Source organism: Argopecten irradians, chromosome 1 (genome assembly GCF_041381155.1).
Source record: "Argopecten irradians isolate NY chromosome 1, Ai_NY, whole genome shotgun sequence".
NCBI classification, from domain to species: Eukaryota; Metazoa; Mollusca; class Bivalvia; order Pectinida; family Pectinidae; genus Argopecten; species Argopecten irradians.
In genome coordinates, this window is record NC_091134.1 from 22882817 (window position 1) to 22900881 (window position 18065).

Here is an 18065-nt window from a genome sequence, read left to right on the forward strand (position 1 = left end):
TATGGTATCACCCTACGAAAGGTTTGTAGTATATCCGAAGCTTTTATGGGATCACCTACGAAAGGTTTGTAGTATCATCCGAAGTCTTTTATGGGTATCACTACGAAAGGTTTGTAGTATCATCCGAAGTCTTTTATGGGTATCTCTACGAAGGTTTGTTTAGTATATCATCCGAAGTCTTTTATGGGTATCCCTCACCCTACGAAAGGTTTGTAGTTATCATCCGAAGTCTTTTATGGGTATCCCTCACCCTACGAAAGGTTTGTAGTTATCATCCGAAGTCTTTTATGGGTATCCCTCACCCTACGAAAGGCTTGTAGTTATCATCCGAAGTCTTTTATGCGTATCCCTCACTCTACGAAAGGTCTTATATATCACAAACCAGCTTATTTTGGCGCGGGATTCAATTATACGTATTTATTAATCTAAGGAATATTAATAAAACAAAAGTGAATTACTCGCTTTTCAGAGATAGAGTACGTGTAAAAGATTAGCCGTGGTTAATCATGAAATGATATCGCCAGAGGAAAAACATAGTTTAATCAGTTTAACGTCCAATTAACAACACAGCCAGGGTCATTTAAGGACCTGTCAGGTTTGTTAATGGAGGAAAGTCGGAACTTGCAACTGCCTCACATGGGATTCGAACTCGCGACCCAGAGGTGGGCGGCGGGATAAAAGTCGTTGCGAAAATTGTTGACTGTACGGTATTCCATTGCAATGCATATGTCTATAACTTTGATTAAAGGGATAAAGTTTTATGGATTTTAAAATACTGTTTATCAAAAATGTTAAGTCCTGAAAATCGCAGATAAAACATCGCTTTCGTACCGAATTAACCAACTAGTCTAGGCAATCGTCGGGGAATTATCATTTTTGATACAATAAACACCTAAATTACAGTAACGATAACCCCAGGTAAGAGTAAAATTATTCACAAAAATATTTTAATGGGAAAACATTGGCGGCGTGTAATTGGAGTACTAGGTTTCTGTGTCAAGGATGATAATTCCGTAACAGCTTCTGAACTTATATTTCTTAATCCAAACACTGCGCCGAGTTTCTGCTGAAACTCTCTACGTTATTGCAGTGTGTTAGACATTAGTATCAGCCAAGAGTGAAATCCACATCTTTATACATATCTTCGTAATGCATCTGGAAAAGCATCGGCAGCTTAAGGCTGTAGTTCAAACCATCCATTTATCCATAGCTTAAACATCATTTTAAATTAACTTTGGCGAAAGCGGATATTAAAATTTTATTTCAAGACCCTCTCTCCTATTCATATTTTAAAAAGTAATCAATTCGGTACTTTTGAAATGCGTTAGTCACAGTTTTTTTTCAGATGATGATTTCCAACTTGATATGGTGTATGTATTATGATAAATCATCTAGCCTTGTTAGATTCAGGGAAATTACTGTATAATCCATTGCTCTCTTTAAACAGTCAATGCTTCAAACATATCATATTGAATATTCATTTCATTATTTCGTCACTGGATTTAAATGGCGTAACATACAACAAATTAAACAATAATATTTTCATGACATCGTGGTATCTTGAAGCAAACTACAGGAAGCTGACAAGACCTTATGTATTATAGTATGCGCCATAAAAACATTTTCTCCACACTTAAAAAACATCATAGGTTGTATTTACAAATCTATTTCACTGTTTGAATAAATATAAACTACAAGTCAAACTAATTAGATGTGTTATACAAACACTTGAGGTTAAACAGTTTTAAGGGGTTTTTTTTCCTCGTGAAGAAAAACGTATCGAAATTTATTTGAGGTTTAGGAATATAACAACACTAATACTAATTATCTCCTCCGACTCTACTGTAAATTCCAACACTCAATGTGAAGTATTAAAATTACCGGTACATGCAACATCAATCAAAATTGTTATGTTAAGATGTGTGGACAAATATAGAGGTCTTATTATAGAAACTTCATAATTGTTTCAGTTGCAATGAGGTGTTTCTTGCCGTGCGAAAACGAAATTGTCAGTGTAGTGTAGTGCCTTCAACTGTACATGTACCCAGACAAAAATAAAGAAAAATGTAATATTTTGATGAGCAAGAGTTATATGTACAAATTTTTAATTGTATATTCCGTTTAAAGGTACAGTATTTAGAAATACCTACACAAAAAGAGAGAATAAACTGAATGGTTAAAAGTAAGCTAAAAAGAGATAGCAAAGAGTGGCTGCAACCTCCTTACTTCGTATCTCATGGATAAATAGGATCTCAAGTGAATGTCCATTTCATGTGAAATTCTATGAAACGAGTGTAAAAATTTTGAACTTTTGCATGCCATGCCGAACAAAAATCAAAACTTTCAAAAATATATCGTTTGTATTTATCACAAATTTAAGGTCATATAACTACAGTAGCCTAACATTCAAAGAATTTCAACACCAACATGTGCTGTAAAACTACAGCGGAGGCGGTCATTTTTACTCGGGCAAGGCTATCAGAGGTGCCTTTGAACTGCAACGTATGCATCATATAGTTACGAACCATATTTAATGGGAAAAGATCAATGTTATAGGCAGTGTACTGCCAAAAACGATAAAATGTTCACCTTAAGACAACACTTAATCGTCGGTTAACAAGTCGATGTTATGTGACAGTGTCGTCTTGCACTCTCTAACTAGCATATGCCGTACTCGAGTAAAGATGAGAGAGAAATCGAGAAACATCGCTACCAGCGAGAACAATGGATCGGAATCTCACGCGGTAAGCTTTGTAACAAACACCTGTCATTTCCATGGGTAAACATTTAGTTAAACCTCCTGGTAGCCTTGTAATGGATTACAGCATTTATATCAAGCCTATCATTACGTGAGATTAAGAAAATAACAAACATGACCTTTAGCGCTTCGCCTTACACGTTGGAATCACTATGTAAATGTGTCACTTCTAAGTCAAACAAAACTGTAGGAATTGACCCTCCGTCTGCACCGGTTGATTTGTGTTCTTATGGAACAGTATCACTAGAGGTTAAACAGAATAATGAATTGGCATTACAAGGTGTTACTCATAGATTGGTATGTACGTTATTTCGTTAAATCACTCTCTAATTGAGCATGGGGAATGCTACGAGTGGTATCAAACATACCGGGTGCATCCGAAACCAGTCATTTTGTTCGGTGACGCGAGCAACGAAGGTAAAGATAGTTTTACATTGGAATTAAGCCCTTTGGTCTTAGATATATGAAATAAGAAAACAATGAAAAAAGGAATGATATCTTCTTTGATTTTTTTTATTATTATTGACATGATTATAGTTATCGATTTTTTTTTTAATTTTGTCTCAATTGCACTTTAAAATCCATATCAAAAGGTATATTCCCTTAAAAGCTTTTACTTATACATAAAGTATGGACAGACAATTAGAGGATGGTTAAGAGGGAGGCTTCTCTCTTATGCAAATGTATATAGATCTAATACATATTTAAAAAATGTCATTTGTGCACAGTGATTGTCACAGGTCAATCACAAATGCACCATCAGACATACATGTACTAACAAACATCAAGCATGACTTGTCGAATTAAATGTATATATTTAATTAGTAAAGTACAGAAGCATGAATTAGATAAAAAAAACACCAATCCACAATGACGTCGGTGCCAAAGGTACTTCCTGGATACGGATATTTTAATCGAATTTATGGATCTCTAATGAATGGAATAATGAAAGGGTGGATATGAGAGATCACGTTTTAATGTCAGCTATAGATCTCTTTATCATTCGAGGCAGGTCCTCCCTGATCATTCATAAATATATTTTGAAACAATTTAGAGATTATTTCATGGAGCGTTATGTCTATCCTGCTAGTTATAGTTATTACAAAACAATATCGTCTGTCTGAGATAAGGACCCTAATCAGATGATCGGGATTATCTTGTCTCATTGTAAATATGATAGAGGGAGGCCAGTTAACACTCTGACACCTGTCGCCTGGGGCATCGCAATCACCAGGCAGGGAGGGCGGACATGCAGAGACACATGCTCGACATTTCGATTCTTCGCAAGATGTAGATTTTTGCGTTAATTCACAGAGATTTATTTGAATATTCAAATCTCTCGTGCGCATTTATGGAAATAAAAACAATAGCGCTTGACGCAACGTTGGTATCATTGTTATCATACTTTTTAAATAAATTGATTTACGTGTGGTTCAGAGAGATAACACTTTAAATACAACTGTGTCTACTTCAGGGAGAATTCCTTTCATGTTTACATGTTTAAGATATACAAACAAGCAACTGTGCATTCTGCAAGAGAAGCCCTGTTTCGTCGATTCGCATTTCTTAAACCGAAGTTACAAATCATGTTTTGTTATATGTTAAAGATATATTATTAAAGCAACACTTACTTTTAAATGAAAATAAAAAATGATAATACAAACAAACAAAGAGGTTTTTTATCTGAACAAACATAACTACTTACCTTTCCCGGTACTTTTCTCAGTTTTACATATGAAAAACGTTTATTTTATATGTGGCATGTACAGAACACTAGACAAAAGTATTCACTTGAAGATAGGTCGATTATGAGATAGATCCCTAATATACCTCTATATGGCTAGCAATCCCATTGTTACCTTGTTTTCTATCGAGATTGTTGATTTGACTTAGTCGTTGATTTATACAGTATCTTTATCAATGAAGCGACGCTTTGTCTTTAGAAATACATGGTTTCACTCTCATCACACTTTTCAAAAGTTGTTTTTTTTTAATATTTTTATAGTGCTTTTTATTAATGATTTTCTAACTCAAAGAAGAAAATCCATGTGGTTTCACATTTTATCTGTGCAGATCAAGGATTAGCATATTAGAAATGTCGATAAAATGAGTGGGAGTTACATTTGAATGATTTCAAAGATATTCTATCGGTTATAATTTTAATATTTACACCACGTTATCTTAAAGATTACCCCGATAAGTTATATTTAAGTGAAGACAGATCGGTGTCAAACTATATTTTATTTTATTTTAATCTGCGTAATGAATAAGCTTGTGGGCAAAACATACAGCACATTGGCATTGTTACAATGACATTAACGAGGGCTTTCCCACGTAATTATAATAGATATTTGCATAATTTGAAGAAAAAAGCTTCATTCATAGACTAAATACCATCGTACCGATTCTCGACGGCCATAAAATGCATTGCAGAATACAGACCGAAGTAAGATCGCGTTTCGAGATATCGCAACAACGAGACTTTATCTTGTTGACGAGATCAGTGTCAGATTGTTAGGGGTTAATACACTCGCTGCCTGTAGTATTGCACCCACTGCTTGTAAACATTGACGCCTTCAGTGACAGTATACTGCTCCCATGACACCAGTTCAAATGTAAACAGTCGTGGATTGGCCCTGTGGGCGTCCATTGTTACGGAGGGACACGACTGGGGGAGGAGTGATGTAATAGGGATATGTGGTTCTTATTAGTACAGATGTCAAAAATCCTAATATTACTACTAGCATTTGTAGACTTGCATAAAGTATTGTATGTAAAGAACTATCAACTACCATTTCAAGAGTTCAACGTTGATTTCACGTTTGAAGGCATTAACGATAATATCGCTTTTGTATAGAGATTCACAATTTAACAAGAATAGAACCAGGTGTTTCTGAAGAGGAAGGTTTTCTGTTTCATCGACGATATTCTTTTCATCGATCAAGATCAAATTTTGTCAAGTTATCTTAACAATATAAAAGCCTGACATACTATAGACCAACTTATTTTACCGTTCGATTGAAGTTCGCGTTTTCTACGGGCGATCAGAAATAGCGAAAGTCAATTGCCGCAAAATGTTTACATGTAGAAAATAAGAGCCTTTATAAAGTCAAAAATTAAGTCAGTGAAAGAGACATCAGACAATTTAAGTCTCCGCGAAGATTAACTGGTTTATAGGCCACCACTGACAGCTCTGACATAATGACAGAATGTTATTCAAAATAAATAAATCATGTCGAACATAAAACTTCACCATAGTCTTCATCAGCTTCCACCTCTCTAATCAGTGTATCCATGATTTATCCGTCAGCAAAGGAAGCTTTCTCTTCAGAAGTTAATATTTTTATATCAGATAAATGATGTTTCAGATTTGGTTTATTTGCTGAATGATATCATTCTAGTCATTCTATATAGTTCTCACTTTGCAATTTCGAATTATCCGAATTATACATAGAAGAACGCTTAATTCTCCTAACGCATCTTATCAATTGAGTACTATTTCGGTAAATTCCAAATTCTTACTATAGCTTATTGTATTACCTCTGTTTATCAACCGTAAATGAAGATAATAGTGCAATTACTTTCCGGACATATTACCGATTGATCCTATATCAAAAAGAGAATACCTAGCAAGTAATGCTAGTGGTGCACAAATAATTCGATTCCATGACAATGTTTAACTACGTTATTTGACAATAAATTCACAATTTTGAACAAATATTGCAATTTTTGTGTTAAAAGTTATAACCGAGGTCTTATTTCGAAGAAAATAATATCAATTTTATGTTTGCAACATATCACATATAACTTTTTTTCCATTTATATTTTTCTCTTATCCTACGGAGCGGACTCTATAGGTAAATATAACAGACTATTTAACCTACCGATAGCATATCTAAATTGAATAATTTGTTTCTTTGCAATAATTTTAGACATACGATTTTTTTTATTTTCCTAGCAAGACGATGAGGAGGAGGAGGAGGGGATATTATACTTTAAAAATTTAGTTTTTATACATTGTATTTGATATTGAAAGGATTTCCATCATAGAAATGTAGATATTATCGGTTCAAGAGTTGCCTGCCGGAGGAGATTTTGTGAGATAGTTTTGTGGTAGACATGGGCTTATTGGGAACGTTCGCTCTTGCAATTTTAAGTCAAACATTATCTGTGATCGCCGATATTCCTTGTTTTCACCTTAATTGTCATTTCAGGTATGTTAATTAACACTGGTAAGACCCAGGTATTGCTGACATGTGTCACCAGTAAAGCAGGGGACGCTCTCACTTCGGGAGTACATGGATATTTACATGGGAAAAAAAGAAATGTTTTTGATAGAACATCTCATTTAAAGAATGTTAAGTTTGAGAAGGTTTACTATCACAATGAGATAACGTTGCTATGACACTAATTTCTACGTGTTTCCTTTTCCTTTTTTTTCTTCTTTTTGGGACTACATTTTTAATCATTAAACTACCATTAATACAATTTATAAATTCATATACATAGTATATCATATTAACATAACTTATATGCACACTCCCTTAAGAGTATCCAAATCTGCGAATAGACATTAAAAAGAATCTTAACATTTACGTAACATCCCTTTAACAATACATAATCTCACAGCCTTGGGATATTCAGTTGTACCACAAATTCACACAACTCTCGTGTCTCTCCGGAAACGATTTTAATCCCGATAACGTTCTAGTGCAGGGTAAGATTTAATAAAGATAGCGGTAAGATTGTATATAGATTTTTGTTTTGTTTAATTGTATATTCTATTACAGTTGTCTTCATATCAGCAAAGTAAACATAACTTAAACAATTTAGAAAGCGAGTTATCGTTTTTATAGACACCTTGCATAAGATTTGAAGAACAAACGTACGTTTTTTTATCGTTACTTTGAGTGAGACTGATATACATGTCAGAAAATAAACACACCTGTTGTCAAATTTACAATCATTTACTAAATTTTAGGTTTTCATGTTTATCTACTCACTTAGAAAACATAGAAAACGTTCTCGTCTGCTAATAGACAAAAACTTTTGTTCGGTTTACACCAAGAAATAGATGTAAGATTAGAAGGGACATACAAAAGTTGAGATAAAAGCTACATTCATCATATTGCAATAATAGAATTTTCATCAAGCATGTACAAACACTATTCTTCCTAAATCTTTAACTCTAGGCTGAAAAATGGATTTATTTTGAAGCATTATCGATATTATGTTAGATGGGTTTTTTTCGCCATTGTAAGACACGAAAGTAATACCAATAGTCAAAAATGTTTAAGAAGAATATTAATTAAATAAAAAAGTGATAAATGTGGAGAAATATTTCAAGAATTCTTAAAACTGGAGAAGAAATCATTTTATATAAATTTGGAAGTTTTCACTTTGTGTCTATCCTACTAGTTATAGTAATTACAAAACAATATCGTCTGTCTGAGATAAGGACCCTATTCAGATGGTCGGGATTATCTTGTCTCATTGTAAATATGATAGAGGGAGGCCAGTTAACACTCTGACAATTCGACAATTTAATAATTTCGTCTAATTCACATAACTTTCGAAGGTTTCCCGAAAATTTCAAAGAATTGCCTATGATATATAGTAGAAATTGGGGACGTTTTAGTTCTCAAAAAAATATATGCAGGCGGATCCAGATAATTCATATCAAAATAGATAACCAAGCTTTCAAGTTATACTTTGACTGATGAAAAAGTTTCATTGACTATTTTCTCTGAACTTTCGAGCTGAGGGGAAGCAAAACTTTAAATCGTCATAAGATGTAAAATAGCTTTAGGTTTACTATAAAATGTAAATGCATAAGTCGTCGTTTTTCTTCCTTTCCGTTTTTCCATCAGATATGCATTACGTTACAGATTAGTTGATTTGACACGTGTAAAACCACACAAGTTTAGTGAAAATAGAGAGCATGAAGATGAGAAATTTTAAATGATATCTTATTTTTTCGAGAATATTCAGGTATCTACCGGAATGGTTTTTACTCATATGCAAAATGAGAACAATTAATTTAGAAAACATACCTTCGTTATAAAATATAACATAAAATGTTTTACATCTTATCATCTTCGAGAACATTAGCAAAGGACTGCAATTTATAATTACATTTTAGCGGAATGAAATTCACAAAAAGATACCATAATGAATGATGTTTTATGAGAAACATGTAAACTGTGAATTTATTAATCATGTGAAGGTGTTAAATCACACTCTCATCATCAAGCTCCTAAATGAATAATACCCTGTACAAAGTGTTAATTTTCTACAGCTGATTCTCACGGAATGGCCAGATGGCACCTTAGTATAACACAGACCGATGAGACGATCCTATGTTCGGATGTGAAAGGATCATTTGATGGACCTTATAGCTAAGAAACTTTATATTACGCTGTTGTATTTAAGTACACAGGGCGATGATTGAAGTGCGATTTTGTACTACTAGAACACCAGTTTGTATCCCTAAATCAATGTTATTATTTATTTCTCTCATCACTTTATATACAAGATACATTCCGTCTCCAGTAAAACAACCTCAAATGGAATCAGATATTAGCCCTGTATTATACGTTATCATCAATGTGATTCAGATATCTATTACAAAATGTACACTAAAACAACTAATTTTATCTAATCTTTTCTTTTCTTTTTCTTTTTAACGTTACTTATTGGTTGACAATATCATGCAAGACTATTCTGGTGCTTTCGTGAAGAATATATTTTGATGTAAAGAAGGGAACATGTTAGCTTTCATAACATCTACACATTTGATCAGTAATCACCTATAATATCAATACTTCTCTATTTTATCATTCCTTCAGAATCAGCTGTAATGCATATATATTTTTTTTCTTTTTTTTTTATCAACCGTTGTCAATTGATAATTCAGAATCTGATTTGTGTGGTATCACTACCAAGCATATCTATTACATTGTAGACAACCACTGTAGCATCTGAACGTGCTGACCGGCCTGGCTCTGAGGACCCCTATAAATAATATCTAATACTGTAGTAATAGCTAATCTTGTTCCGGTAGAATGGCCCGGACATTTAATCGTATTATCGATTTGTGTCGATCAATTAATTACCAGAGATCAATAATACCGCTAGGACCATATACACTATTCATATAATTGCTTAATTACCCTATTTAGGAGATGCAGAAACAAAGTGCGATGGAAATTGGATCGTATTATTGTCACTTTTACGTATTTTGTAAACAAAAATATTATTAGAAATAGTCTCATTTGTAAATGGTACATGTAAGTAAGAAAGAGAATTAATCAGAGATTTTATTACATTGTTTAGAGTAATTCGACATCGTTATATCCAATGATAAAAAGAATAAATTAACGACAGAATAATCCTATTGTTCATACCAAACCTAGACCAGACCAATAACTATATAATTTTGAAAAATAAAAGCTATACTTGTCAATGTAAAATAATAAATATGAATTCGAACTGACCTGGTAAGGGATTAGGGTCCACCCATTCCTTCAGAGAAGAGAGCGATGAAAATCTATCTCCTCCTCGACCAATAACACACCCAACGAAGGAAAAAAACACGTATCCGAGGAAAACACAGCCAGATTTCATTATTCCAAATCTAAATAGCACAATATATCTCCACTACTGCCAGTGCACGTGTTATTATCAAACACACATGTAGCCCGAGGAAAGATGTCGCGTCGATGTCACATTTAAAACTTTAAAGACAGAAGCTGTACGATATTTTCGCTCACATTATGTAAATTGCATTAAAACATAATTTCCGTTTTCAGTGAATGAGTTGAACTATTTTCATTAAATCCATCCGATGATTTCACTCCCTATACTTTTTGGTAGTAGATGTGCGAACATTGTACAGGCGATGACTGTGGGTATAAGAAATGCAAAAAAGTGCAATCCTCAGATCGGAGTAGGTTATCACTGACGGTTATTGACGAACTGGAAATGTATAGTGCTTATATCGCAGAGAGTATATATGTGTATGAATCGCACTATAATAAACTCGAGTGTAGTCCCTTTAGTTTACACTGTAAAGTAAAGGGCGTGAAACGAACTAGTATAGAGGTACTTTACGGTAGATAGTGACATACAGTAGCTCTCCACACAAACCCATAGCATGCTTTGTCCCGCTAGCTTCCACAATGAATGAAGGCGAGAAGTCTTGCAATATGATTGGCTAAAACTTGATAAGCAAACGCGTAGAGGAGGAAATTTAGGATAAAAAAAGAGTTGAATGGTGTTTATTTACAACGCCAAGATACACAATGGTATTAATTTAACTGAATTAATTCCACACTGGTACAATGATTGATAGATTCCGCTCTAAAAGGGGGCGTGGCTTCTTTAAAATTACCCACGTGTTGAAACACTCGACATTTTTCTACTTTCGTTTTGTTCTTAATGTTTGCCGGCAAAACAAAGTGAAGTAGGTAGGGATTAGGACTGGCTTTTATGTACGGTAGCACTTCACACCTCGGATTGGACTTGGTAAATACAAACAATTACGCAACTACACGGCGTTTTTTCTTATTTTGATCATACTATGTAAACATTCTGGATGAAACAGCTATTCTGAATAACAAATAGTGTGGGCATGCACTTAGAATTCATCCGCTTGTTACAGCGATGCTATGTTAAACATAGAGAAAGTAAAATTGACAGTTTTGTACTTTTTTATAACAAAATGATTCATACAAAAGTATGAATTGAATTTAAATTGTAACCCGATCATGCATGTCTTATCCATAATTAGGGCTAAAACATTAATACTTGTACTACCGTATAACCAAATGCTTCGTTATAAATAAATACACCGGGAAAAACAGAAATGCAGAAAAATATTATTAAATAAAAGGGTACACTCAGTTTGATTTACTTATCACTTTGACTTATAACTGGCATTTCACAGTTATTTACATATAGAGTATGACATAACTATGTGATTACCAAATGATACTAGTTAGTATTACCTGTCATTTCATCAAGTCCTAATTTGATATCGATGATTTGACTACATTTCATAAATATAGGAACAGGCTAGATAAAATAATTGTTAAATCAGGTCGTTTTTAAGTATTTCGATCAATTCTAATAATACAGTAAAGTTCAGTTTTGATTAATATGTAACAAACAAAAAAACAAAAAAAGATTCAGATTAAAGGGTTATTAGGAAAGTAATAAGACACCTTTACCATTCTGCCACAGCGGCTAAGAGGTGGAGAGCTAAAGGAAGAATGTCCGACACCTTTACCATTCTGCCACAGCGGCTAAGAGGTGGAGAGCTAAAGGAAGAATGTCCGACACCTTTACCATTCTGCCACAGCGGCTAAGAGGTGGAGAGCTAAAGGAAGAATGTCCGACACCTTTACCATTCTGCCACAGCGACTAAGAGGTGGAGAGTTAAAGGAACAATGTCCGACACCTTTACCATATTCTGCCACAGCGGCTAAGAGGTGGAGAGCTAAAGGAAAAATGTCCGACACCTTTACCATATTCTGCCACAGCGACTAAGAGGTGGAGAGTTAAAGGAAGAATGTCCGACACCTTTACCATTCTGCCACAGTGGCTAAGAGGTGGAGAGTTAAAGGAAGAATGTCCGACACCTTTACCATTCTGCCACAACGGCTAAGAGATGGAGAGCTAAAGGAAGAATGTCCGACACCTTTACCATTCTGCCACAGCGGCTAAGAGGTGGAGAGCTAAAGGAAGAATGCTTTACCATTCTGCCACAGCGGCTAAGAGGTGGAGAGCTAAAGGAAGAATGCTCGACACCTTTACCATTCTGCCACAGCGGCTAAGAGGTGGAGAGCTAAAGGAAGAATGTCCGACACCTTTACCATTCTGCCACAGCGGCTAAGAGGTGGAGAGCTAAAGGAAGAATGTCCGACACCTTTACCATTCTGCCACAGCGGCTAAGAGGTGGAGAGCTAAAGGAAGAATGCTCGACACCTTTACCATTCAAGGCTAGTGGCAGAATATCAGACACATTATCCCCTCAGCAGGCCAGGGGTGTAGGGGTTAGTGGAGGAAAGTCAGATACCTTTCCCATTAGGCCACATTGACCAATAGGTGGAGAGCTATATTGCTAGAGTATCAAACACTTTAACCACTAAGCCAAAGCGGTGGAGGGTGTTAGACCGCCAAACCACTACATAATGAACAGTGTAACACTTTTACATCGAGACGTTACACTTTAGAGGATGGTACAGAGCAGTGCAGAAATGCACCTCCCTCCCTTCAATGTAACTCGAGATTCAACATTCTCCACCCCATAAAATTTCAACTAGTTACATCTCAATCACGGAAGTATATAAAAATGGAGAGGAAAACCTGCCCCCTAAATTGTCAGTTTTCCCTCGTCACGCCCTAAACGGTAGTTCTTTTATTGTGTAGATTAAAGCATCGACGAAAAACTCACATTAATGTCTTCAGGGTAATTCTGATATTTGGCAGGCTGAGTGCATATCGGACAGGTTCGTATGGGTGGGAGGGGGTAATAAGGGGTTGAAGAGAGGGAGAAAGAGAAGAAATAGGACCAGGGAGAGAAAGAGTAAGACTAACAAGGGGTCTAGGGAGGTGAAAGGGGAACGGGCTCAAAATGAGAGGAGAGATAGGACAAATCCAGTGGTCATAGAAATACATAAAAGTGAAAGGAACTGGAGAAAATTAAAGAGAAGAGAAATTAGCCGACAAGAAATGCGAGTAAGAGGGAATACAAAGAATCGGAAAAAGAGAGTTTGGGTAAGGAAAATGTCGGGCAAAGGGATGTGTTAAAAAGAATCGAAAAAAGGTGGTCCGGTGGTTCAATGGTATGTAAGCACTTTCCCTTCATCAATACGGTCGCGGTTCGGTTTTTCGATTGGGCGTGAAAAATGTATGTGGTCTAAAGCTGTATCAGGTGGATTTCCTCCGTGAACTCCCTATTTCAGGTCCTCCTGCAAAATACCTCTAGCGCGTTAACATCTTGGCCAACCAATGTGATTAAAATCAATAATCGTAAAGTTTATAAAAAAAATAGTTTTATAAGAATCGGGAGAAATACCTCATAGGAGAATCGGCAAGAAAGAGGGTTTTTAACCCCTTTTTCACCTTCTTTATTTTCACTAATTCGCCGTGAATTTAAAATCTAACATAAAGACCAGTGATTAGTTAGTTTATAGAAGGGTAAGATCGTCTAGGCCAGAGACATGGTTGTCGACTTCATATCATTTTGATGTCCAGTGATTACATTAATTTCTAACGTTCCCTTGTAATTGTACCATCTGATACCCGCGATCAGCGGGGCCCGCTCGGTTCACCCAAAGTCCTTAGGTACAGTCGCCGGCTCGGGTTTCACATCATATTGTGTTCACAATTTTCATCTTTTATTTCTTCAGTGATTTGACAAAATGTGTTATATCGTATCGTGAGGGTCTAGAGTTTTCCTTCAAAAGCGAATTTGTATAATAAATTACTAACAACAAAATGGATGGGTCATTTCTTTAGCTGAAGCATGAGCATATCTCTAATTTTGGTTTCAGTCATTTATGCAATGGATATTTAAGCAAGGAGGGAGAAAAATATATACGGTATCATATCAATAAGTTCCAGATGGATTGTACATAGCTGGATTTTGTTTCCATGTACCTGAGGGTGGCCAAGAGGCCGAACATTTGGTAAAATAAGAAACATTTGTACTAATCAATATTATGGTCTTTAATGAAATTGATTTGAACTGAAATACGCAATTATTTAGCTTTTTTATTAATGGGAATTTATCTAATTGTTGAAAGCGAAATATTTTGTAAATATCAGTAATAAGTCGTCATCAATTAATGTAAAACTGGATAGAACATGTCATTTTACGGCGAGGATGGGGATTGAGTTACTGGGAGAGGGGGAACATACAAATCAAATAAAAATGAAAACGAACCAAGATCGTAAACAACACCAACAACTTGTAAAACCTCCCCCGTACCTACCCTTATTTGATATCCCTATCTACATTCAGTGAGAGATGTCAAGCAAAACGCTCGTTATCCTCCGACACCGGAACAAAACTATTTATTGTGCTCTGCAATTTCTTTAATTTCAAATTGATAGTCAAGTATTAGTTTGTAGTATAAAGCTATATAAAAGCACTACAACAGTGACACGGGGTACTTAGATGGACATTCTTTAGACAGTAAATCATAGAGCGTGAACCTCCGTCTTTGCTTAGCTATAGAGAGTTAGGGCAAACAAAGAATTCATAAGAACCCTTGCACGGAAGTGGATGTGTCGCGTGCAACTTAAATTATTGCACTGAAACAAACGGAATGGCTTTTTTTAGGAACAGTGACATGACTTTTGACCTTCTGGTCTGAAATCAACCTAAGGAAGCAGTTTTAGTAAGGATAATTTGTATAGAGTTTGAAATTAATTGTACTAAATGGATTTTAATTTATAATGATAAAGAATAATTGATATTTGGCTATATAAACGTGGTTGAAGTTTGAGTTTGAAAGGTTTAAGAAAACTTGAGTTTTCAGTCGAAAACCTCTATGCGAATGGCTAAAGTTGACCTCTTTTATATCGTCTTGCACGCGAAACACAACAAAAAAAACTTGTAAATTATTCTCCCCTAAAATATGTTGTTAAGTCGTTGAAAACGTCCAATCAAAGAAAAGTGAACTCAAAACATCACATGACGTTGACTTACTCTACAGAAATTATAATTACACGCAACACCAATGAACTGTTGGGGGTCCGACATTCTTTCAACAAATTGCCACTTTGTGACTGCATGGTTGCTGTTCAAGCCCTTCGATTTTGGATTTAACAGTTAAAATGTTGGGTCATTTTATGAACAGTCAATATTTCCCGTACGTAGGTCGGTGTTTTTTCTCTGGGAAATCCTACTCCATTCAATCATTCGAAACTTGGGTGTTCATCGTTGCGAAGAGAGTATATTGGAATACCAACGATTACGCACCGCGCGCCGTTCCTTTTTACGCAAAGTTGGACACATGCATGTACCTGTCTACAGTACAGATGTAGGTATTTAGTGGATAAAATTACTAGCAGTAAATCTTAAGCATTAATATAATGCATATTAGATAAATATTGTATCAATTAACATATAGAAGGTGTAAATAAGTGTAAGATAATCGATAATCAGTTTAGCTGTCGTTTTCTCGGAGGGCTATTAACTACCAATATTGAACATTACAAGGCGAGATAGTAAGACATTCACAACAAAAATCTACATCAGAATCGCTAGAGGTTCAATAATTTCCCGGAAATGTATTCTTCGTGTTTCCGACAGAAAATATATTTATGGAAATATTTTAGTCCATATATGTTAAATTTGTGTGAGTAAATAGAGAAAAGCATGTTATTTACCTGTACAAATTACCGCGATATAGACTGAGATAGCCGGGTAATGACACACGGTAATTGTACGTGCGTGTCCCACCGCCCTCCCCGGTGGAGGATAGCCAGGCCTAACCAGGTTGTTGACAACTGACACATTTTTTTTCTCTCTTGATAATCAATATCAGTGATCAGACAATTCCCAGCACTTACAATTGTAACGGTTCCAGCCAATAATTCAGATGTTAAAGACAATACTAAATATCGATCGGAGCAATTAATACACTATTTCGAGAACCGTCAGCAAAACTCATTGTATGTTTCAGTACATTTAAAAAAAAAGATAAAATAAAAACGACTATTGACAGAAACGAATTCATTATTTAAACAGAGCATCCACGAAAATGAAAATATGGATTTTATATAGGTTCGCACAAAAATTTCTATAAGCGTACGAAATACAAGTGGTCTATTGATGAAAATCTCAAAGAGACCAACCCCAATTCAAGCAAACCCAAAAATGCCATCAAAATATATAAATTTTATTTGCATTTTAAAACAGAAACATGTATTAGTAATTAAGCCCATTACCAATAATTGGCAATACATTTCTGAAAGTGTTTCTTTCTAGTTTTAACAAGTGAGATATTAAGTATATAAGTAGAAGTAAATGTAATGTTTTACAAGGATTTGTCATAAAAGAATGTTCCTATTAGATACATGCATGGCTACCACAAGCAAAAGTGTAGTAGAGAGCTATAGGGCTAGTTGAATAACGTAAAACACCTTGACCACCAAATCGCAGAAATCCAGCGGTAGCATTCAGATGTATCGAAGTAACTTCCATTTGTTTGAAATTGTTTCACTCCGTCAGTACTGACGGAGCAACCATGCTTTTTGTTTGTCGACTAAGCCGTAGCTCCCTGAGAAGAATCACCGATCAACGGTCCGTACAGGATAGTTGTTGGCCGTGGTGGGATTTGAACTCAAAACCCAGTGTTAAAGCGCATGTGGTATTATGAATGTAAAACTTTAACAACGCGGCGACTACATCAATCAAGACTACATATACTTATGTAATTATTGACTTCTTTGCGAGACACATGTTTATCATGTCATCGGTTACTATAATCACAGCATACTGTAAAAGAGTTTATTTTACGGCAATTTAATTTTAGCGATTTTTTCAAACAGGCTATGACAGTGATAAACGTTACACATTCCTAATTAATGCTGCAATCACGATATACAGACAAAACGAAGCTCTGGCGCGAAAAGCGAGAACAAATGATTATCGCTGAGATATGTACGTTTATTAGTAATCAAATGAGATTTTCAGATATCTCATAAGACTTTAGTATGTTTTTAAAATAACAGTTTTACTCACTGTAAAAGTTCATATTTTCTCCCAATTATATCACTGTCTGTGTGACAAAGTGGGGATTACAGGAACTGATAAAGTACACACGACCTTATCTAGGTGGAAATAAGCCTGAAAATACAAATGATCTTTACACACAAGATAACAACATGTTTAATAGTAATTAATAAATACGTCTGATTAAGTTACGGCGACTCAAGTATGGCTGTAGGGAAAACCGTCAAAAGATCAAATTACTTGGCCTAATGAGCATGCTTGCTAATTTATTCAAGATTTAAGATTTTATCAAATGGATTCATTATGTTTAAAAATCCGTTTGCACTTTAGGGTTTTCCTTAAGGTGGAATCCTGACAGCTATACGTACTTTGCGGTGAAGTACATTTCCTCCGAACGCCAACACTTAGGGGTTTCTGGTTGAAATTTCTCAAGTCTAAAAAAGACTGCTAATTGATATGGACTATTGTTTAAGAAAAGGTTGATGCAAACAGACTAGAAGATGAACTATTATCTCGGGATGTATAAATTATACATCGTGTTATCTTTCATACCGCAGA

The 18065-nt window shown here is 35.1% G+C and overlaps 1 protein-coding gene across 1 annotated transcript in view; it reads right to left on the reverse strand.

Moving 5' to 3' along the window:
• LOC138321203 (chordin-like) overlaps positions 1–10919 on the reverse strand; it is a 62687-nt gene extending 51768 nt beyond the window's left edge. The window contains exon 1 of the mRNA XM_069264713.1: positions 10255–10919. Coding sequence (XP_069120814.1) covers positions 10255–10384 — 130 coding nt within the window. The 5' untranslated portion in view covers positions 10385–10919. The remainder of the gene's footprint in view (positions 1–10254) is intronic.
• Between the last annotated feature and the right edge of the window lie 7146 nt (positions 10920–18065).